At 38.7% G+C, this 24,522-nt stretch overlaps 1 protein-coding gene across 2 annotated transcripts in view; it reads right to left on the reverse strand.

Moving 5' to 3' along the window:
• The window catches only part of LOC308383482 (rho GTPase-activating protein 29-like), a 32,794-nt gene that overhangs the window by 3,906 nt on the left and 4,366 nt on the right, over window positions 1-24,522 (reverse strand). Inside the window, exons 3-19 of one of the 2 annotated variants that reach the window (XM_080861459.1) lie at window positions 13,392-13,535; window positions 9,272-9,371; window positions 8,884-8,956; window positions 8,572-8,632; window positions 7,825-7,974; window positions 7,161-7,225; window positions 6,942-7,052; window positions 6,669-6,749; window positions 6,162-6,329; window positions 5,890-6,027; window positions 4,089-4,276; window positions 2,585-2,751; window positions 1,979-2,113; window positions 1,506-1,604; window positions 739-902; window positions 423-611; window positions 98-235 (exon numbers count right to left, since the gene is read on the reverse strand). In XM_080861459.1, the coding sequence (XP_080717585.1) occupies window positions 98-235; window positions 423-611; window positions 739-902; window positions 1,506-1,604; window positions 1,979-2,113; window positions 2,585-2,751; window positions 4,089-4,276; window positions 5,890-6,027; window positions 6,162-6,329; window positions 6,669-6,749; window positions 6,942-7,052; window positions 7,161-7,225; window positions 7,825-7,974; window positions 8,572-8,632; window positions 8,884-8,956; window positions 9,272-9,371; window positions 13,392-13,535 (2,171 nt within the window). Of the gene's footprint in view, window positions 1-97; window positions 236-422; window positions 612-738; window positions 903-1,505; window positions 1,605-1,978; window positions 2,114-2,584; window positions 2,752-4,088; window positions 4,277-5,889; window positions 6,028-6,161; window positions 6,330-6,668; window positions 6,750-6,941; window positions 7,053-7,160; window positions 7,226-7,824; window positions 7,975-8,571; window positions 8,633-8,883; window positions 8,957-9,271; window positions 9,372-10,283; window positions 10,587-13,391; window positions 13,536-24,522 lie in introns of those variants that run through there. The other variant, XM_080861460.1, reaches the window with a different exon arrangement.

Genomic DNA, 24,522 nt, shown 5'->3' on the forward strand with positions numbered 1-24,522 from the left:
CTTCAGATCATAACAGCCTTTAAACATAAACAACCTTTAACTTAAGTGGCATGCTAATTCTCAATAACCTCCCAACAAGTAAGAATTTCAGGCCCACCTGTCTAAGATAGAGCTTGAGAACATTGCTGATGTCGTGAGGGGAGAGATCAGACAGCTCAACCAAGTCCTTCCCATTTTCAAACGCCTGACAGAGCTTCTCAACGCGTGATTTGGCACCATTCACACGATAAATGCCCTGTGAGATGTACACAGACCAATGCATTTTTTAATGTAACTCATAATCACAGAAAATACTTGATACATAAGTCAATGGTATTGTATTTAAGGTCACACATGAACTTTTATAGCTTTAAAACTGCAACACAATAAGAGATGAGGTAGTAAAAGTAACCATCCCTGCATCACAGGGAAAAAAGACTTACCTTGATGTTGAGGGCTCGACTCTCAATCTCAGAAGTGCACTTCTTGATTATAAAGGGGATACCATCTGGACTGTTTTTTGCTGCTTGGGCAAAATCAATACCAAACAGTTGTAGCCTGCCTTGTAGCTTTTTATGACCACACTGGATGGCGAGTGTCTCCAAACACTTCTTATGGCAGGCCAAGGAGCACTGTAAAAGACAAATGAAGCGACAGTATAATTAACTTGTGTCTTCCCTGCAGAATTGCAAAATACACTGATCCTTTATAAACACCTAATACACAAGACAATTATCACGATGAGCATATTTACTGTACCTCTTCACATTCAGCTCCATGGAAAACGACCAGACTATCACATTCTCTGCATTTAGACGGGGCTCGAAGTTTTCTTAGCTTATGGGTTTGAGCAGCTTTGGACATCTGAGCATTTCGGAAAGGACCAGGAGAACTGGAGGTCTCTGTCACCATCTCTGCCAGACCTAAAAAACAGAACCGCTGATGAGGAAAGGAACTAACTCGACAAGTGACATCATTCAGAGTTATTATTAGAAGGGAAGCTGGCATTTACTTCAAAGCAAAAAAAAACAAAAACCTAAATTGTAAGAGAATTACACTATCTTCTAGTTAGCATAATTATTTTAAAATCTGCTATTATGGTGGCTTTTTATAGTTAAATGGGCTTTCTAACCATGCACACTGAAAAATAGGTCAAATAGCTCATTGGCTGTTTAATTTCACAGTAAGAACACAATGACTGGATGAGGTCAACACAGATACAGGAAGTGTTAGCTGAAACTATCAGCCAAAACTAACACGACCTCTATCTGTGCAGTGCCACTGAGTATAAAAACATTTGATCTAAGCAAAAACCACCACAGATTTGGACTAGCAGAACACCGCCATGTGTAATACATGATAAAGAATTGTGCAATGGTCGCTAACTATTTCTCCATCCCTTTCTAGACTTCCTTGTCACAAAAAGGTATACAATGATTACCTTTCTATCCTCCTGAGCAGAAGGGTACACAGAGAGCATACAGTGACAGGAACAAAACACACCCACAATTACAAACATATCTCACCATTGTCTGAGGGGGATGGTGCCTCTCTGTCATCCAGATCGTCAGCAGAAGACATGGTCCCAGTGGAAGGAGTTCTGGGCAAACGGCGCTTAAAGTCGCCTGAACAAATGTGTACCAAAATGCTCAGTTACTATATGAAAATGTAGTTTTACCACACAAGAGCAAAATCAGGGACACTAGATAAAAACATAAGCTATACCATGCACGAGTAGATTTACTGCTGAATATTTCACAAGATAAAGTGAACAGATCACAGTAAAAGCCATATCTGTTCATCTTCTCAGATCACTTAGACTGTGTCCAATATGATAAAAGTTTTATTTTACTGTCTCGTATATTCATATTTTTTTAACCAGATCCTCAAATACTCATTTCCCTGCCTAATGTGATCATTTTCAGTTACTACTGGTCAAACACTCACAAGACCTTTATAATGAATTTATGAGACGTTTTAAAATTTAAAGTCCTCTTACCTGGACTGGCAGTGGGGGAGTCCATGGACCTTGACTCACTGCTGCCTCCAGCACTTTCTGAGTCACTGCACATCCCACCCTGGCTCCCCTGACTACTTGAGCCCCATGCTCTCAGTGGGGTCTGGTTTCTTAGAGCTGCAAAAGCACACACAGACCCACAGTCACACACAAACAGAATAACAACAGAAAATAAAGCTACATGGCAACCGCTCGTGAAGCGACATTTGTAGTGTCAGTTTTAGTTATTTTCAGAAACAAGCAGTTTACACAGATATTCCAGACTTATGGTGATTAAGCAACAGAACATTTCCATGACTCAGAACACAGGGTAAGTCCCTGAGAGGTTCATATAAAGACATTCAACCTCCAGCAACAGTGCCAATCATTCTTAGCTTGTTTCTAAAATTGTGCAGTTTCTAAAATAGTACATAGCTATGTTGGATAAAGGTTTATTTTAAGACTCCTCTTTATAGCACTAATGTGACACCAAGGGGGAATTTCTGTGAATTTTCTTGTACAGACACAGACAACAACCATTCTTTTTGACCATTATACTTTCAAAGTGCATCAGCAAGTTAAATAAACTTAACATGTGTTTGAATGTACCTTGTATGTCTGTGCTGCTGCTGGACCTGTGCTCACTGATCTTTGCAGGCCGATGTATGGTACTGTCCGTTTCCTCTCCGCTCAACACGTCACAAGAGGTGGTGGATGCCTGTGACAGGTTGCCGTGGGAGGAATGATAGCTGCCCACTGACCTTTTGCTGCCAAATCTGAGAAATAAAGTTGGTATTTAAGGCTTTCAATTAGAACTTTGATTATGACTAATTGTTTTGTTTTGTTTTTAAACCCTATTGCCCTATTCAGCATTATTACATTTCAGTGTGTATCTGTCGCATTTGGACAGGATTGCTGACTCAACCCTTACTTCACCTGGCGCATAGGTTTTTTGCTTTTCTGGCTCAGAATAGAATTCCTTTGATATGTTTTTAATGCATTTAAATACAAGATTTAAGCACACGTTTATCATGCGTATACAGTCTCAGCAATATTTAGTTAGTCCAACAACTGAAAAGAATTAAGAGATCTGGCAGGGCTTTTGTAATTGCACAGCTATAAATACATGTTGATAAAAGTCATACAATTTTTGTGTGTGTGTGCGTTATGTGTAATTATCAAGGCTTTTTTTCAGAAGTAACTTGTGCTCTGGTAAAAACTGAAAGACAACATTAAGGAACAGAAACTGAAATTAGGCCCAGGAGCAGACGGCTACGACACATAATGTCACGTTAAAAATGCCTTTAGAGAAATGGAAGCACAAACGTAGCTAAGTACTAAGTTCACATTCCAGACAGACAGCTATTTTAGTCTGTAGCAACATCTGTAATTTACTAATAATAAGTAATGTACCAGCATCATTAATTGTTCTATTAACTTAGTGTGCATTATTTTCTTTGTAATAATGAGCATTTATCTTATTCAGACAAACTATATAGAGTGTTGGGACTCCTCCAAACCAGAGCCATACTCTCACGCTCGCAATCTTCCCTCCTGCATTCAGCCCGAGCCACAGATATTTCCTGAGGAAGGGCAAGAAATTCAACGCGCATTCTGTCTCTCCTAGTTTCTTTCTCTCGCTCCAACTCTGACTCACTGTTAACCTTTGCTGAAAGAAGAACTGAGAAACTTCCAAAGGGGTGTGAGCGACAGCAAAAGGTACTTTCAAAATTAGCCGTCCAAAAATGAAGCTTCAGCTACAATGACCAAAAAATGCAACACAACTAATACTTGTGAGTCTACTTACAGACAGTCTGTGTCAACTCAATTAAATCCAATGATCACATATTATGGCAACATGTACAACATTCTGCTGAATTATGGCAAATTTTAAACTGCAATAAAGTATCACAAAAAAGTATAACAAGCAGGTCCTTCTTAAAAGTACTTGTACAAAGCTAGGAAGTTTTGATTTTAAAAACATTAGTTTCATGTTATGCATAATCATTTCAAAGCCATTTTTATTATAAGCTTCCCTCTTAGCGGACCAATAAATCATTAAAAATTTTAAAAAAATTCTAGGATATGAGTTTGCATTCATAGTCCTTCATACCTTGTATTTTCAGAGGAGATGGAGTCGGAGTGAAGATGCTCTTTAGGGAGATTTTTGGACAGGTTACGCACAAACTCTGCATAGCATTCGCCTGGCTCATACAACTTGGCATTCTCACACAGGGCCTGGTAGTGTGCAGGAAGTGACACGGTCTGTGTCTGCTGCATTTGAAACCAGTTCACTGTCACCTGAAACCAAAAAAAACAAAAAGAAATTTAAACTGGATGAGTCAGCAAATGACACATAAAGAAAGAGAGCCAAAACAACTGTAAACAGTTTTAAAAAAAAGCTATCCAAATCTACATGGCACTATGTGAAAAAGTAATTTTGCCTTGTTAAATCATAAATGAATTGTGATTAACCAGAATTTTTGCAAAGCTGAGTTTTTAAAAGCCACACACAGAGCTGATTACTGCCAGACTGCGAAATCCATAAATCACTTATTTAGAACCTGTGTGACAAAAAGAGATCACGCCACAATCTAAAGAAACTTAAATAAGAGATGGTAAACCAAGTCACTGGCATCTATCAGTCTATATCAAATACACAGCCATTTCTAATCATTTGAGACTCAGGTGAACCATAATCCATTATCCACAAACAGAGAAAACTTGGAACTGTGGTGAACTTTCCCAGTGAGTGGCTGGTCAACCACATTACTCGAAGAGTAATCAACAACCCATCCATGAGAGTTTCGATTCTGACCAAAAAGAACATAGAGGCTCGTCTCACATTTGTCCAAAAGCATCTTGATGGTAATCAAGACTTTTGGGAAAATATTAAGTTGAAACAACAACATAAACCAATAGTCAAACATTGTGCTAGTATGGTGGTCTGGGGCTACTTTGCTGCTTCAGGACCTGGACATATTTCCATAACTGATAGAACCTTGAACTGTCTACCAGAAAATCCTGAAGGAGAACGTCCAGCCATCAGTTTGTGTGCTCCAAAACACTGCATCAGGTCCACCTCTGAATGGCTCAAAAAAGCCAAAGTGAAGGATTTGGAGTGGCCTAGCCAAAGACTTAAATTTGATTGAGATGCTTCGGCATGATATTAAACAAGCCATTCATACTCCAAAACCTTCCAATATGTTTGAATTAAAAAAATTCTGCAACAATGAGTGAGCCAAAATTCCTCCAAGACGATGTGAAAGATTCATTGCCAGTTGTTGCAAATGCAACAAAAACTGCATTTTTTATTTAATGAGATGATCTTTGGGTCTAATACTAAAATCTGTTTGATGATCTGAAACATTTAACTGTGACAATTATGCAAACAGACAAATCAGGAAGGGGTCAAATACTTTTTCATGGCACTGTAATGATTACGATCATACTTGGACTTATAGTCCAAATAAGAAAACAGCCAAACACTGACTAAACATATATAGAGCAAGCTTTTACTATTTGAGATCTTTCTGAAATTTGAATTGATTACCCAGTACTGTGGTCACAGTCCATATTTCAACCCTCCTCTAAAATGTATATAAAATAATCTTTTAATTCATAATTCTTTTTAACCCCAAACTAAAGAAGGGCAGTATATAATACAGATATCAGTTATATAGTATTCAAGCTACTTCTATTTTCAGTTATTATGGAGAAACATTGTGAAATGAAATCACACAGAAAGAAACAGAACTCCAGCTTTTGTGAAGGTTTGTCAGTTAAACTGAAAGTGATAACATATTTAAGTTTTACAGTTTCATTTTGTGGTCTACATATAAGATATACGCTTTTTTTAAAACAGTGATTGTACAGTCTGAATTACTCTTTCAGAAATATAAACTGCTTCTCACAGCTTTTAGTGTGAGGTCACACTGGAAGATCATTTCTCGGATCTGAGTCAGGATAGTGCTCTTCGCATTAGCCAGATCCATTTTCCTGCTCCCTGCGTCAGCTATGCAGTTCTCGTACTGGCCCTGGGCCTCCTCCGCCTACCCAAAACAATGGACAGAGAATAGCATAAGGACAGAGAAGAAATGCGCACAGAAAAATTACTGTCCATACCAAATAATGCCACAAAATATTGACACCAGTTACTTTTTCTGTTTTCATTTCTCCCGCCCACCTTTTGTAAAGCCTCCTCTTCTAGCTTTCTCTTCTTCTCCAGCTGTTTGTTCCCAGCATTAGACTGATCCTCCTGAGAGCGACTTGCTGCTGACTGGGCTTTTTGGTATTCCTCCCTCCTCTGGGTCTTCAGTACCCGTGCCTTTCGCAAGGTTGCATCTGCCTCTTGCTGCCAAAGCCACACAGATCAGCCACAAAGACCATGTGATTAAAATGTGGCATATGTGTTCAAAAGTTATCATAAATTTAATCAGATACGTTTGGCGGACGATCAGCTTTGCATTTGAAAAGGCACACCGAAGTTCGTTTGTTGCCATTGTCTAGAAAATTTGACATTTTTCTATAATAGAAACACCACCTCAGTCACTGATGACTAATCTCCTGGCAGGTTGATAACATTGCAACATGCTCTGTGGAAAGCTCACCAGTCTGTAACACTACAGTGGAGCTCTTCTACTTAGCTACGAGTAATTATCAAACAACATCTACACAGTGATTCTGTAAATACCATTTTCTTCTGCTCCCTCTGCCACTGCTCCTTGATTTCTTTCCTCAGCTTATCCAGTTCATTTTTGCGAGCCACAAGAGGCTGAGAAGAAATGAAAGTCAACAATTACACTTCAGTATTACTTGTTAATAAAAACGAGGCAAAGAACACACAATTTATAAACTAATGTACTTTTACAGATTATTTTATGCAATGAAATAACCCAACAGATGTTCTTTGTTAGGGACAAGATAAAGTGGTGAAGGGCCATAATTTACTTCTCGTTACTCTTACCTGCATGAATTTATTGGTCTGAAGAGTCATGGAGGTTTGAATAAGCAGCTGGTTGTACTCCATGTCTTTCTTGAATGCAGAAACGTAGAGGTCACTGAATGGCATGTAGTCCTTCAACAAACAAAAAATATGTATACATGAGTCTTTGGGGTTACTGTATAAGACCTAACAACCAGCCAATATAATCAATATTGCTTTAAAGCGTGGCTACTGAGTTACCTTTTGACTGGCCAGTGTTTTTGCAGACTCAGCCATTTTGACGTAGCTTTTAGCATTCTCAATATCTGAAAAATTGAGAATTAGTTAAGACTGCTTAATAAGAAATGACTCAACAAAAACATATTTACATACAGTTCATAAATAGATAATACTTTATTAAACCTTAAGGAAATTCTGTATGAAGTATTAAAGCCTCTAGAACCCTAGTCAATTTGTAGCCCTCTACTGCCTTACTTTTTGTTAATGTAATTGTCTAATATATAATAAAGAATGGCCTATTGACAATAAGGCGTGGTAGAAATTATTTTTTGAATTACTTAAATGTACAAATAATTTTGAGCAAAACATTAAAATGATTTTAATCATTGAGAAGTCTAAATGGAAAGAGTTTTTCTTCTGAAATCTAGCTTTCCCCTGAGTGTGAGGAAGACAAATAATATTGTAAATATAACAGCAGAAACAGTTTTCCAAAAACTCCTCTAGCTTTGTCCATGGGTCAGTTATATACTTTACTGTTAACTCTATTTATCTGCCTTTTGCAGTGCAGATGGTGTGGACTTATACTGGCAGCATTTTCTTTCTGGAAAAAAAAATCTAATCTAATGTCCTAAGCCCTGTGCAGTAATCCATTGTTTCCAACCTAATAAACTGTCAGTAGTCTCACCCATGGCTAGCCGTTTTTCCATCCAGGCCAGAAGATCTTTGATGTACTTGGAGCAGGTCTTGGCATAGAGTAGGGCGGACTCAACTCCACTGTCATTCTTCAGCAAGGTCAAGTCAACTTCCTCCTTTCGTGGCTGTGGCACTTCTGAGCCTGTAAAGTCAACAGAAGAGAAATCCACATGTTTAGTAGTATGACTAAAATATCTCAATGCTGGATTGATGGAACTCACTTTTACTATCTAGCAGACGTGTGTGTGTGTGGGAGGTAAATGAAGGGGGAAGAAAAACAACGAGGTCAGCGGCATTGTCAGTGTAGGTCGATATGAAAGGACTAGGCATCTTTTAAAATAGTCTAAGAGCAGCGTTTTCTTTTTACAACCTTTTCTAGCTACTCGGAATCTGATTCAACACAAATCCCATGTGTTTCCCATCCCACACAGAACTACTCTTTAACAGGCAAGGAATGTCAGATATGTGGACGGAGAGGGAAAAATGAGGATGTAGTATGAAAAGGGCAGCAGAAATAACAGGGGTGGAAGCAGAGGTTTTAAGGCGGGTCTACCTCAGGCACTCAAGAGTCCAAACACTAAATCACTCTGCTAACACACAAACTGACACTTCAGGCTGCTCTGACAGCAACAATTAAATGCTTGGTAAGGAAGCCATTAATAGCTCTTACATATCAGGGTGATGTTTTATTTTATATTCATTGCGCAGAGATAAATGATGAAACGTGAACAACACTTACCCACAAGCTCCCTTTTCTCTGAAACATATCCCTCGGGATCCACAGAGAGGTTGTCAGAAGACTGTGAAAAAGACATTTCAGATTATAAGGAGGGAACAGCAGACATACAATCAAAGTCAGACATCAGAGGCAGCTGGGATTTCAACAACCCAATTAAATACAGAAAGCAAGTCTTTGAGGCTTTTTTACTTGGGGGCGGGGTAAAATTGCTGCTTTAAGTGCACCCCTTTGAAAACTGTCACCGTCAAAACAAAGCTTTAGAAAAGATATATGGAAACTGTGCAAGCTGGGAAAAGGAAGATAGTGTCTCACCCTGCTTCTGTTTTTCTGGGCGATCCCCAACCCTGGGCTGCTGTCCACATCTCCCATAAGGAAGTCAGAAACTCTAAAGGTATATATAATTGTGTACATATATACATATATGTCAGAATCCAGTTTAAAAGAGAAGCATGTAAACGCCTGTGGTCAAAAATGCAATCTATTCAATAACAAAGCAACTCTGACAGATAGTATTTACACCAAAAACACAGAACAAAGCCCAAACCTGCTATTCAAAACACATGACAGAGACAATTATAGCTTCACAAGACCAATAAGTTGCTGTCTTGAGCTCTAAAGTCAGCCCAACTTTCCTGACAACAACACAAAAAGTAATAAAATCCAGTATTGGTTAAAAAAAGTAAACAAGCATTGTACTCACACATTGCCGAATGTGAATGCCAAAGTGTCAATGGATGTGTGTATCTCGGCAAATATAACTTTTTTATTCTCTGGGTTCACGGTTGTGGAGAAGTTAACAGCTGTGGAGAGTGACATACAGGAACTCTGGTCAAACAAAATGGAATTACAAACCAGCTTTTGTATACACAATCAATCAACAATAGCACTGATACAACTGAATCTGTATGTGGCTAGATGACAAGTTCATAGCCTCCAAAGCAAAAAACAAATGCCAAACAGATCAAATGAGTGACCTGTGAAAAAATTCTAAAATTAGTATTAAAAAAGCAACAATGGCAAGCACATTTGTTCTTGTTTTACCCGTGTAAGCCTCTAAGATCATAGTTAGGCTTTTGCAGGAAGTGTTTACACCTCTATAAGTTTAAGTGGCTTCAAGTAAGTGCTGACATACTTGAGGATGTATAAAAAGTCAGTAACACAAGGTCAAGAGGTTTAATAGAAATGTTACAAGAACAGCTTAAAAACCGTGTTAAGAGTAGAAGCAGCCAAACGCAATGACGTGCAGCCTGCATATCTCCCTACCCAATCAAAATGTCTTCCTGGAGCAGGTTCAAAAGTCTTCAGAGGTTGATATTCAAAGAATTTACAAAAACAATTAAAGAAATTCTTCCTCCATTTAAAGGTGTTAATATCCCTGGGGCCATCTTCCAACGCTGATCATTCACAAAAAATAATCAAACTACACACATGCACACAATCTCATTCCTTCCTTTGTGATCTGGTAACAGCAAAATGTCCTTTGACTCTAGAAATCCATCCAAGACTGAAAAATCTTCGATAAAATGTACACAGAACTTTCTTTCTCATAAAACACTTAACTCAGCAAGAACACGCTTGCAGAAAATAATCAGGACAGCTAAAGGCACAGTCAGTGAAATCTGACTGAGCTGAGTACTTCCTGTCTGCCCCACAACAGGAAACACTCACACAGCTTGAGTTCTATGACATGTAGCGATATATTCAACACTTACCTTTTCTCCTTGCCGCCTCAGTTGTCTAGCAACTGGGACCAAAAATCTCTAAACAGATCTCGTTTCGAGAACACTTTCTATATTTTGTGCTTTCATTTTCTCATCGTGAGTAATCTCCATCCATGCCAGTTGTAAAAGCATAAACTATTAAGTCCCAGCTTATAAAGAAGCACAGAAAAGTCACGGCATCCTGGCTTGAAGAGGCAACCCCACTTTCCAGGGAGACACTCGAGGACACCAAAAAGAGAGGAGGTGTGGTGCGAACCTCCCTGCCGTGCACCTCACTGGCCCTGAATGCTAGCGTACAACTCAGCGCGGAGTTCTTCCTCAGGACATCCTGTGGGTCCTTTAACAATGATTCCAGAGCTCAGCCCCCCTTGTCATGACTGAAATATGGAAACTGCATCATTCAAGTGCAGGACCCATTGTTTTCTCATGGTTTAGCTGTAAGTAGGAACATTAGCTCAGGAAAAAGTATGCTAAAGCTGGTGTATCATTCTGACTTTAGATGTCTCAATGTTTCTATTGGAAGCACATCACCAATGTTACTTGGCTCTATTACTAGGTAAAACTAAAACAACAACTGTGTTTAAATCCCCCAAAAAACCCAGAATCCATTATCAGTAAAAAACACATTTTCCTAAAATCAATTTAATCATTCTACAATAAGGAGCACAGGGACATAAGATCGCCTTTGTCACGAACACACAAGACTGACTCCTTTAGACAAACACACTCTTTCAGCTGTAAGCATATTTATAGACAAAGGGGAGCAGAAAGCGAGGAAAGAATTTCAATAAGCTGAGGAAGTCAACACTTTTATTGCAATGCCCTGCAGTTTTCAGTAATGGGAGGGGAAAAGGAACACATAGACGAAATGTGACCAGGAAAGAACGCTTGACTTGGTTTGTTCTGAGCCAATGAAAGTCCGTGAAAAAGATTTTTATCTTTGTGACGACACACAAAGACACAGGCTAAAAGTTGAACTGGAGCACAACATGTTTCTGACATTGTCAAGTTTTCGACACAGCGTCAAATTAAGAAAAACAACAGTAAGAGCATGAGCAGATCATATCACACATGAAACAGGTTAGACAACCATGTGTTTGAAGAAGAAAGGAGGAATTTTTTTTCCCAGTGAATTTTGGCAGCTGTCCCAGTGCTCCAGGTGCCATGACCAAGCTTCAAAGAGGAACATGGGCGAAGAGATGACACGGTCTGAAGACAGTGAGGCACACAAGGCCTGTTATCATCCAGACCTTTGACTCTTCATCTGATGTCTAACTGATTCATCCCTCTTTCAACCTCTCCTTTTCGATCCTCTGGCTAGCAGCCTGTGTCAGTATTGTGTTACCTACTGGCCATTAGGGACAGTTCATCCAGGGAGAGTGTTGACATAAGGCACCCCCTTGTGGACAGGCAAACTCCAAACTCAACTACATATGAACGCACTGGCTTTAATGCAACACTCTATAGCAGAGCTTTACACATAAGGATCAACACCACACTGCCATGTACAGAATGACACAAGCCTGACATCAGACAGAAGTGTTGATTTTATTTTCATTTTCAATCTTACACTACATGCCCTGGTTTCCACGTGTCAGCATGCTGGTTTTGCCAGGGTTTTCAGAGAGAAGTGGAGCAATGTAGTTCCCCATGGGCCTCCATCTCTTGTTAAGCAGCCAAAGCAGGTGGGTCAACAATAAATAATTAAATAAATAAGTGGACCATTGCAATTTAAAAAATAACTCTGTCACAGCACGTAGCTTTTAAACCACATTAATCTCAGCAGTGGCATTAACTGGAGAACTGTTAGTCCAACCACAACTAAGCAATGCCTTTTCTAAAGAAAGAAACTGTTGTCTCCAAGTACCAAATGACTCAATGAACTTGGTTAAGGTCTTGATTCATGCGTACTCTTGTCCAGTTTTAGTTTTACTGAATACTTAAAAATAGTTAAGGTTTTTAAAATTCAAAAATTCATCCATTCTCTTCCGCTTGTCTTCATCAGGGTTGTGGGAAAAGTGGATCCAATCCCAGCTACCATAGGGAGAGCCAGGACGTGAAAAATATTTTGAGAAATATTTTTCTAATTAGGGATCCACCCAACTTAGCTCATATCAGGGTATGGATATGAATTTCACACTAGTGCTTACTTTCTCTTCACTTCAGTTCTACTTCATCTTTCTTTTAGAAAATTTCTGATATTTAAAATATAGCTATAGCTTTTAGAATATATAACTGACAGCACATATTCTAAAATTTAAAATTACATCAACGAAGTCATTTAATGTTTTAATCAATCTGATATGTATAATTTACTCTCTAACTGAGATAAAAGAAAAAAAATAGATTTTTTGCAGCTATTCAGAATCTTTGTGCTGCATAAATATGTCTAAACTAAGCTGGTGTAATTCTTTGTCCTTATGACTCATGCCATCAGTAAAGATCAGTCTTCACAGTGCCTATAATTTCTTTGGCTAATCTGTCTATTTTGTTTCCCTTTTGTATTCTCATCATTGTCAAAGCAACACTCAGGCTACAAACAGGCATTCTTGAGTGTTTTTAAGGATTAGGTCACAACACAAATATTGAGATAAGCCAGGTGACCTGTCAGACATCCAGACACCTTACAACACAGGTAAAAACAAAGAACAAATGCGACTGTAAAGATCGACAATCAGTTCTGTTGAAGGCTTCCACATTAGCTGAAATATGTATATATCTATCTTGAGTTCAAATCAAGAGAAGAACTACACTTGCAGTGGATCTCAATTCCAGCAGATTAACCTCTCAGTTGAGCTTCCCTTTGTTTGTGTTCATTTGTGAGACAGGAAATGGATCTGTTGCTTAAGGAATAACAACTTCTTACAGTGTGAGCTTTTAGCAACATTTCTCCAAGCCGACCCTAACCAAACAGAGATCAGTGTAATATTCCAGCACCGTATTTGCCACACCGATCTGAGAGACTGACGTAGACCCATATGCTGACATCAGTGTTACAATCGTGAGATTCCACGCATCTATATTTGACCATCATCTGGGTGCCAGTGTGCAAGTTCAACTGTGTGTCTCATCCATGCATACTAGCGAGAAACTACTCACCTTTGACCTTAGCAATAACTGTGCCAGCTGCTCCCAGAATGTCAGAAGAGTTGAGCGTCTGGTGTTTGCCAATGACAATTTTGAGGATGCGAACTAATTCCGCCAAACGTTGCTGCACCACCTCCTGAAGACCTTCCAAATTCTCTGAGGGAAAAAAAAGGAGAACACATGAAAGTATTGAGAACATAACAAGACGAATCACACATTTTCATCTATTAGTCAAAATGAGCACCATTACACTGCATTTTAAAGTTAGTTATGTCACGTTAATTCTTGGCATTCCTTTGTCAGTGTCACAAACAATACTTCACAAATATTTTTAAAATATTTTTGGAAACTATGAAGAGTCCGTCATGTTCTGAAAAACTGCATAAAAACCCAAAAGCTACATCTTAGACTCTACAGGCCTCAGTTAGCATATTAAATTCATCACAGTACAATTAGAAAAAGACTGAACAAGTATGACCTGTTTGGAAGAGTTGACAGGCGGAAGCCTCTTCACTCTAAAAAGAATATGGCAGCACCGCTCACGAATGCAAAGTTGCATCTGAACAAAACCACAAGCTTTCTGGAACGATTTCCTTTGGACAGATGAGACCATACCGCAATGTTCAGCAGAAACCAACCACAGCATATCAACACAAACGCCCCATACTAACTGTCAAGCATGGTAGTGGAGGGGCTTGTTTTGCAAGCACTGATCTGACCATGAACTCCTCTATGTACAAAGTAGTGTTGCTATGATGCCATTTTCAATACTATAGGGAAAATTTTAATGAAAAAATAAAAAGAAGCTTTTAAAGAAGCTTTTAAAAGAAAAATAAAGATTACAATACTGGTGTAATTTTTTTTTCCTGATCAATAGATTTAGTAAGATAGAAATCAAGGAGAAGGAATGAAAGCAGAAGCAAGGATTAAATGGAGGAATCCGAAGAAGGAAGAATGTTTTCCAGAGTCCAGGGAAGAAGTTGATACAGGCTCTGTGTGGTAGGGAGGAGTTACCAGATGACTGGGAAAGGACCGCTGAAATGGTGAGGGAAACGACCACAAAGGTATCTTGTGTATCCTCTGGATTTCTTAAGGAAAGACAGAAAACTGGGTGGTGGAATGTGGAAGGGAAGGAAAATATTCAAAGGAATGCAAAGAAATAGTGTGAAAGTCAAGTTTATGGCAAAAGCAGACAGGAGTACTGGGAGCCTAGGTGTGGCAAAGCAAAAGGCTTATAGCGAATTATATGTAAAGCTGGACATGGAAGGAGAAAATGACTTTTATCAATTAGTGAGGCAGAGAGACTGAAACGCAGAGCTGGATTAATAGATAGAATAGATAGATGATTAATAGAGAGATGGAAATTTACTGACAAGTGAAGAATGTGTTCAGAAGATTTGAAGAAGTCAAGGATGATGAAAATGAAAGAAAGAGGGACAGTTAGTCAATCAGGAGGCGCAGAGGATTAGCAAGGAGGAAGTAAAGGTAGCTATGAAGACGATGAAAAGTGGAAAACTGGTTGGCCCAGATAACATGCCTGTGGAGTTATGCAGATGAGTAGGAGAGAAGTGATTATTGAGCAGCAGTATACTGTAGCTTCATGCTGAGAAACAGCAATACAAATGTGATGTTTGCTTTGAGAGTGTTGTGGGGAGAAATATAGATAAGATCAGAAGGGAAGCATGTCAGAGAAGCATGTCAAGGTCATGTAGGACACATATTAGGACAGCAAGACAGCAGTGAGGTGTTCGGTAGCAGTGACAGATGGATTCAAAGTGAGGGTGTGATGATATCATAGATTCGCTTTGACGTCCTTCTTGTTTGCAAAGGCGATGCTGAAAAATGAGGTCAGTTTGGAGTCTCCATGGTATCTGTGGACTACAATGGGTGCTATACACTGGGAGACACAGGATGAAAGTCTGTAGAACCAGGACAGAATAGATAGTGTGTAAATGAGAGGGAGGCAGGTGGAAAGGCAAAGATGCAAGAACTAGAGGCAGTGAAGGTAGATGAGTTTAAATACGTGCAGTCAACCATCCACAAGAGAGATAAAGAAGAGAGTGACGCAAGCCTGAAGAGTATACAAGAAGGTGAGAGCTGGTATGATGTATGGTTTGGACACTATGGTACTGACAAAAAGATATGACGCTGAGCTGGAGGTGGCAGAGTTAAATAAATGCTGGGATTTTAGTTAGGAGTAAAAAGGAGGGGCAAGATTAAAAATGTGTATATCAGTGTGACAGGTCAGGTTGAGCTTTTTTAAGACAAACTAAGTGGAATAAGGTTGAGATGGGTTGGAAATGTGCAATAGAAGGTTAGTGGATATACTGGACAAAGGATGGAACTGCCAGAGAGGAAGTGCTACTTAGTGCCACCACTAATGCCATTGTTTTGTTAATTCGCCACAGCTGCTACCTGCTATCTTACTTATAACCTACAACTAATGTGGCAATCTGATAACTGCTAATAGCTAAATGTCTAATGTTAAGGTGTGCACTGGTCAGATTACCATTTAAGATAACTGCTTAATACTTGGATGCTGTCAAAACAGGAACTTTGAGATGCTTTGCCCAGTATTCATGTGCTCAGCTGCAAGTTACGGGAAAGGGCTTTATTTCTGTCTGCTCATGCTGGGTAAAGCTGTGTGTCAGCTGGAGGAGGCAAAGATGGGACTGTTTTTTTATCTATACTGTTGTAAATGAATATCTAATCTGATAACAATTTTTAGTATCTGAGTATAACTTTTTTATATGATACCTATGGTACAAATAAAACTATGCATAAACAATTTGTTCTGCAAATATGGGTTGTGTTGTTGTTCATCTGATGTTGTATTTATTGAGGGTGATAAGGACTAGATTTTTTTTATTATGTCCTGACGTATAAAACCTTAGAAGGTGTGCTTTCTTTTTCACATAACTGTACGTTGTGTAACTTTTTTTTTTAATCAGTGTCTATAGCTGTGTCTCTACCAGTTTAAAGGTGGAAAACAGAAGCTTGTGGTTGTGACAGCAATGATCTCGGTTGCATGAAACTGCTGTGATGCAAGCTGTTTTCTGCTTCCTCCAGGCAGAGTGACAACACGTACAACGGAAGAGGTGTATGTTGTAAACAGGTTAATCTGTCTCAGTCACAACTTTAATATTCATATACATGGAGAGATGATGAATCCTGAAATGATGACGTGTTTTTTGTGTGTTTTTGTAGTCAGAAGTGAGCCAAAAATCCATCTATAGTTTCTGTCATTATTTCAGTCCTGATGGACAGGTAAATCTAATATTTATTATTAGTTATTAGTTATTAGGAATGGTTAGTGCAACAGTACTGGGAAGGACTTTGTGCTCCATACAATCTGTAAAATGAATACAAGTCATAGGGCTCTTTCTGTGGACAAGGATGTAGAAATGAAATTTCTACACAGTGTTAGCAACATAGAATGTTTTGTTTAAGGGGGATTCTGCAAGATATTTTGAATGCCAGTAAAGTTACCCAAGATGACGACATGAAAAAAAATGTGCAAAATGCAATCTGATTACTCCTGTACTTTCTTTTCTTTATGTTATCACACTGCATCAGTGTATCACTGCTATGAAAGGTATCTCTTTCCTGTAAAACCACGCAAAGCCGAAGAACAGTTTTGCGTATCTAACCAAGAATTTTTCTACCCGCAGATTGTCTTCTTTCTAATTCCATAGCTGCTCTGATTTTTTTCATTTCTACATCATTCCAAGTGGTCGTAGACAGGGTTTTAACAGACAGCTGAGCACTTTGGGAAAAATAGAAGTCAGCATGAAAAACAATAAATCATGTGACACAAAGAACCTATGCACACAACACAGCAACAACAGGAGAGGAGTCCTGCTCTGATCCAACCTAATCACCAGAAGCCCTGTAAGCTTCACCACACAATAGGTGAATTCATCTTTAACTCACTGTTTTGGAAGAAGCAGGGGCACTGGCTGAGAAAAGAAACTCATCTGTTCTTCATCAAAGCTACACTAGCAGTCAGGAGGGTGAGGCGAGACAAAATTTATTGGAAATTTAAAAGGAATTAGAGAGGGAGTGAAAAAGAAAGTCTGGGAGTGGTTTTGTTGCACTTCCTACTCTTTTTTAAACACACACACACACACACACCAATCCAACTGGCTGGTGTAAAAAATGTAAAAAGGACCATTTGAAATTTCGACATCTCACCATCTGTGACATTTAACTAATGACTAGAAAAACAGACACTGAATTTAATTAAAAGAAATTCAAAGAGACTAAGGAAGAAGAATGGCAAGGTTAGGTTAGTAACAACAAGACCTGTTTTTTTATCATTCACAAAATATAAATGGCTTAACAACATGGTCCATCTTGCCCCTCATACCCTGTCCAAAGGTTCCACCCAAGGATTAACAAAAAGGTGTCCATTACAGCAGGTGGTTCACTTGGTCATTTCCCCCAAGGTGCAAGGCCCTGACCTTGCAACACAGACTTTGAAGTCCACCTATTGAAGATAGGTCTTCATTAAGCACCCTTTCCTTCCTTTTAACCACCCCCAAACCCCCAACCCCCTTCAGGGACTGAGTGGCTAGCTCACTGGCTTTTGAAGATTTTCTTATCAAAGGCATGTGTGAGTCATATATTAGCATATAAGAGCCAGTCCTAATGAGATGCACACCTGAGAATTGTTTTACTTAGCATGACACTAGTGGAGCATGACTGAAGGTTCTGTTACAGTATCACAGCAGTAGTGTAGATGAGAATCACCCATTTCCTTTTCCTCTGAAAAGAAAAGAATTTAATTAGACTAATCTATTCTTCAGACCACTATAGGGGGCAGAAATTGTGAGGAAATAACAATAGCCATGATGTTGTGGCAGCAAGGACAAATGTCCTGAGCCAATCTACAAGATGATACTTGAAGCCAAAAAAGGCATTTTTTCATCCTTTGTTTACTGCTGCACTGCCTGCTGTCAGACATGTGGCACTGTGCAGAGCTAAAACATTACACTGGAATGGCACAAATGTATAAATAGCAGCCAGCAATCTCAATTAATGATAAACATATTGCCAGCGAGCATGAACAAATAAAGACAGCATCTACACTGATGAGAGAAGAGTTTCATGAATCCACTGAAACAACATTTTGCACCACACCTGCGAAACCTGCTGGATTGTTTTGCTGGAATATAAATAGGCAAGCAAAAACAGTTTCCACATTTCAGTCAAGGGTTTGTGAAAAAAAATCTGCATATAAAAATATCAGACATTATACTATTCCATCTGTGCAAAAATACTTAAACTATTTTCTGACCAAGCTACACATACTTTTCCTTTTTTCTGCCAGTATAGTCTGGGCCCAGAGAGGTTACTTAAATTGCAGCTAATTTCCACCCAAAAAATGCAAATAAAAATATAACCAAAAAGACTTTTCAATGTTAGGAACATGAATAAAGCTGCCAAAGCAAGGTCAGTGTTTACCATTGTTGCTTCTTTTTTTTTCTTTTTTAAAATTGTATAAGAGTATCTTTGCTTACTGCAGCATGAGACAAGTCAGAAAGCTGGTTAGCAAAAAAAAGCAGTGGATGAGTGGCTTTGTCACAACAATGGCATCAAAAAGCTTACTGGAAATTCGCTGGTGATTGTGGGGGCCACTCCATTGTTCTGGTAGAGATGACAGGGTTGAGGCATACAGCCAGGCCACATTGTTTAAAGGAAGACCCCCTACCTACCTCAGTGATTCTCAAACCTCCCCTGTCTTTCTTTACAGTGGTGGGATGAGCTGGTGTTGTCCCAACCACACTTAAGGCTTAGTCTACTTCATTTACTTCCTACAAGATCAAGATCTCATTCTCTTTTAGGAAAATATATTTAAACAGAGGAAAATGCAGATACATATGCATAATTAAGACTGAAACCATGAAATAGCTGGTACTGTTGCTTTTAAAATGTCATAAACTGCTAATAAATTAATTAAGCTCTATAACATCATGGCATATTGGGTAGACATGCTTCTAGAATTAGTTCTAAATGTATTGGCCACTTGGATGGTTAAATAATATTCAAACGAACTTGAAACAAATAAAAAGCCAAACCAATGGCTGTTATTGTTTCTTAGTAAAGATAAAGATTTTCCTCAGTGTCCATTATGCTTTGAAAACAAGACCATACTATTGGACTTAATCTGAAAGTCCTTTAACATCTGCAGCCTTTTTTCATCTAATCGATTCTAAATAACATGGTTGAAAAATGCAATGGGTGTAGAGTGAAAAGTGGTAAAGGAATTAATCTAAAACTAGTGACCAGGAAAAGAAGGGCAATAAAAAGTTCTCAAACCACTCATTCAGAATAATCCGCTTCTCTGCTGTCAAATCTCTATGCAGTGTGTTGCAAACACCCACATATATAATGCCATTATATTCCTAAATACTCAAAACATGTGCTCCGGAGTACAATGTCTAAGCAGGTCTGTGGTGACTTAACTTTAACGTCATACAGCAGCTCAAACGTTGGGCCTTTAAATTAATGTTGCCTCGCAGATTATTGTGTGTGTGTGTGTGCGTGTGTGTGTCTGTGCATGCGTGCATGTGTGTGTGTTTGGGAGGTGGGTACCCATTGTGTCTAATAAAGCTCATTGTGAGTGTAGTGGTTGCAGAGACCAATCTAATCCAAATCTTCAGGTGGCCTGACAGAGGTTACAGCCTCTGCTCCCCCCACTGATAACAACAAGCTTTCAACTGGCCTGTCTGGACACGCGATCTGCTCGACATGAAACAAGCCTCAGGATCTCTGGTGGCACAGCGCTGCTTTGGGAAACAGCTGCAGGGCTTTACCAAGACCTTTCGTTCTTTTCTTCAAGAAGGAAAGGTGACACGTTCACACCGCACTGCAGCGGATGATTTTCAGATTTAGTTTCAGATGTATATCTGTGTGCCACATACCAGGTTGATGGCACACTGTTCTGATTGGTGAATCAGCCATCAACCCAAATACTCCCCCTCCAACGGCCACTTGTTTGTTTCCGTGTTTCCCACAGATAGAAATAAATAAGCCAAGCAGAGATTATACACAAATGTCTTCAACAGCAAACTGTTAAGCCAGAAAACATCACTGTATCATACTCTGCTGGTATTACTGAGCTGCCTGCAACTTGATATGGAATAGGTGGAATTGTTTTGTCAGGATCCCGTCTCTAAGCACTAATTTCCCCTTCTGCCTAAACAAACACAGCATTGCTGGGTGCTGCTCTTTCTTTCCCATGCCTTGTTTGGAGACAAAGTGAGCCCCAGACTTAACAAAGACAGTAAACAGTGGGCAGCCCATAAACATCTACCTGCTCTCGGACTAATAGTGAACTACACTGAGTAAGGTCTGGGCATCACTTCATTACATGTATTCTTGAATTTCTCTGATTAGAGACTTGAATTATTCTTATTATTCTTATTATTATCATTATTATTATTATTGTTAATTTTTGTTATTTGCACCCTTATTCATGTTTATAAAACTCTAAGGAAAATGCCAAGCATAATTTCTAAGAGCATAAAGTGACATTTTCGAACTGTCCAAAATCCATGATGATGATTTTTAGAGAAGTGCAGCAAATGCTTGAATTTGAAATATTTATTTATTCATTTATTTATTGTCTGAAGAATGATTCAAGCCAGTTAATGAACTAATAGTGTCATCTTCAAGGCTATTGTTATGATCACAAGAACGATGAATGCCTGGCACTGTTACAGAGGTTTGTGGCACAGGTATGTGATGACCTCACCTAGAGAACTTGGTAGTACAGAAGTGAGAATTAATCTCCACCTACTTGGCTAAATAACACTGTTTGATAAATGTTTGTAGAAACTGTTGTCTTGGGCAAGAGAAATGACTGATGCTTTTAGACATGTAAAACGAATAGACTAAGAACTTGTGGGGACAGGCACAAAGTTTTTGTTGTCTTCCTAAAGTCAGAGCTGGGGAAAAACAACATACAGTAGATGGTTTTGTTCCTCTACAAAAAACAAAACAAAAAAAACCCTTTATAGTTTGGCCTTGGCTCATTCACTGCTGCAAGCCTGTCTCCTGTCCCACAGCTGTAAATTTCAAGAGTCTGACCCAATCAGCAGCAGTAACATCCCCTGCTAGCAGGAGCTCCAGTGCCTAATCTAGCACTCTCCATGACCACTGTCCTACGCAAACATCCACAGCCCATAACCATAAATCCCACCCCAGGAAACACACCCCAACCACAAGCTTGCACAAAAACATCCTTCAGCATCACAGGGGAAAGTTACTGCCCAACAATTCTAGCCTTTCTTTCTACTAAGAGCAGCAGGCCATTAAACCATTATGTGGTAGATTTCAGCTTTTCTCTCAATTGAAGGCGCCACCTGCAAGTGGCCACTTCAGTTGGCACAGGAGCACTTACGTGTGTGTGTGTGTGTGTGTGTGTATGAGTGAGGGAAAAAGGATATTTGTGGAAGCTATTGCTGTTTTTTTCCCCCACAGTGGCTTTATAATCACTAAATAAATAAAAAAATAAAGGTATAGACGTAAAACAAATGACCCTGCTCAGTGATAAAGACAGAACATTTCTGAGAGCCACTGACAAAGTTTTAACCTTTTTTTAACCTCAAGAAAAAACATTATGAGCAGAAAAACATTCAAGAAAAAAAAACTCCTTTAGACAACAACACAGTTACAGGCTGGTACAGTGAGGCACAGAACAATGCAGCTTAACTGGAGTACAGCCAGATCTTATCAGAGTGTCATGATGACACCAACAGTTTTAATAGCTGAACATGGGCTTATGAGTCTAGCTGACTCACAGGCCTATGTTCTGTTCAGTTCTTCCTCATTTAAAGACATTTAAATCCTCTTAAAAAGAACTAGATTGTGTGAAGAACATCATCTTTAGTTTATCTTTGGACAAACTCACTGTACAATGAAAACCATACAATGACTAAATAAGCTCTTAAGCTCATGGTTAGGCTCATGATTTAAGATGTCTAATCTACCATGATGTGCAACTGGGTAGGTACTGGTGTGAAATTCTTCTGCACCTGAGGCTAAAACAATAATATAAGAAATACAGACTCTCTTGAGCAAAGAAAACTGTAAGGAAATAATATTTTGTATCCTGTTCCGATGCATATCTGCTGTTGTCATAAGAGACATTTAAAATTAAAACCTCATCCCGTTAAGCCCCAATATCCCGAACTTACAATGGATACTTCTAAACACACATTCCTAAAATTGTTTTGGCTTGACGAAGGACAAAGTAGTGAGCTCCGTCACCAATTTCAACATTTTGAGGGAAAAAAAGAAAGAAAGAAAAATCAAGAAACAAAAAACAAAAACAGATATTTTAGTGTGAAATTCTAAAAGCAAAAGAAAAGATATGAAATGCTATCAAGCTTGTTGCCCAACATGTGACATTCATTCAGCGAAATACTTCTTTACTCCCTTTAAAGCAGGTTATTATTCTTCCTTTTTTATTATAACTGTAATTTCACGACAAGCTTTGCTATGTACTTTATGAATAGTTACCGTGGCCTCAAATTTAAAGTGTATTTATTTTGCAAGGTTTTTATCATTAATGTGCTTCACACCTTCCAGTAGTCTATTGAAGGCACTATAGCTACAAGTGAACATTTGTTCAGAAGGAATGCAGAGTATGCAGGAGAGCGGGGGGATGGGAGGGGGACAGCAGCTAGACTGCGTGCAGAGGACTCCTTTTTCATGCTGATTAAAACTATTAACCAAACTGTCTTTTGCAGCTGAATACAGACAAAAATGGAAACGTAACAATGAAGAACCTTCCCCGACACTTTCATTGCATTTTAATGTTGGCCCTGCAGTACTGTGAACTACATTCATACTATTAAATGCTCTAATACTGGCATAAAGGCCATTCATCCTCACCAGATGTGCAGAAATATTCTATCAAAAGGAAATTGACTCAACACTGACAACAATCACATGAAGGGATTATATGTGATTTCACTATATAATTTCTCAACTTTTCTTTTAGCAAAGATTTGGGCTAAACAATATACTGAAATTACATGTTAACATTTCACTACTTACAATTTCAGGCAAATCAACTCTAATGTTAGAGTTCAACAATTACATCAGGATCATAACACCATTATGAGTATTGTGTAGAGGGATAACACAATAAGGTTCATTGATTATAGGCTGTGAGATTGGATAGAGGTAATTTAGGGATAAAAGAAGCATGGGGACAGGGGTCACCGACTCAAAGGTCACTCACCCTCACATGCTTTTCTTAGACCATATTCTTTGACAGCTTGATTACTGCTAGCTAACCATTCTTGTGAGCATTGTAACTGAAAGCCCACTTATAATACAAAGAGTAAATGTTCACGACAATCTATTTATGGAGAAACATTAGATGTTAAGTTCATGGTGTGTATGTGGGTGGTCTAGCTAACTCAAACTTATGGCCATGGATAGTCTCTGTGGGTTTCCACCAACCAAACATGCTGTGTGCTAATGTGTTGCCTCTTGGAAGTATGGTGTGAGCTCTTAGTGGAAAATTAAGTGTATTCCAAACTAACATTTGCTCTATAAGTGGAAATATGGGACTCTGATGCCTATATGGGATGCCTATTTGCAACAGGAATAAAAGCTTGCAAGATCTCAACAGGTTGCACACCTTTCAGAGAGAGAAAACACACACACACACACGCACACACACACAGAGTGCTCAACAAAACAGAATAACAGAAGAGACGACACACGTTTCGCTAACCTCCTCCACACCTCTCTCAAAACCTTCTTCCTGTCGCTGAGGCTGTATGTCTGTTCATGTAAAGGACACATAGAGCATGCTGCCAATCACACAACAGTAAAACTGTTTCAAATTGAGGCAGAAATTACAGTATACATTCCCCTTTAATAACCCTAATGATTTGAATATTTCAGGATGTAAATTCATGGTTCAGTCATACACACACACACATACATATATATATATATATATATATATATATATATATATATATATATATATATATATATATATATATATATATATATATATATATATATATATATATATAGGGGAGACCGGGGATAGTTGTAACATTTTTGACATTTCTGTCTGTAACTTGGAGCTCTTTTAAGGTAGTGGATTCAA

The sequence above is a fragment of the Rhamphochromis sp. 'chilingali' genome (assembly GCF_963969265.1).
Source record: "Rhamphochromis sp. 'chilingali' genome assembly, chromosome: 16".
NCBI lineage: Eukaryota > Metazoa > Chordata > Actinopteri > Cichliformes > Cichlidae > Rhamphochromis > Rhamphochromis sp. 'chilingali'.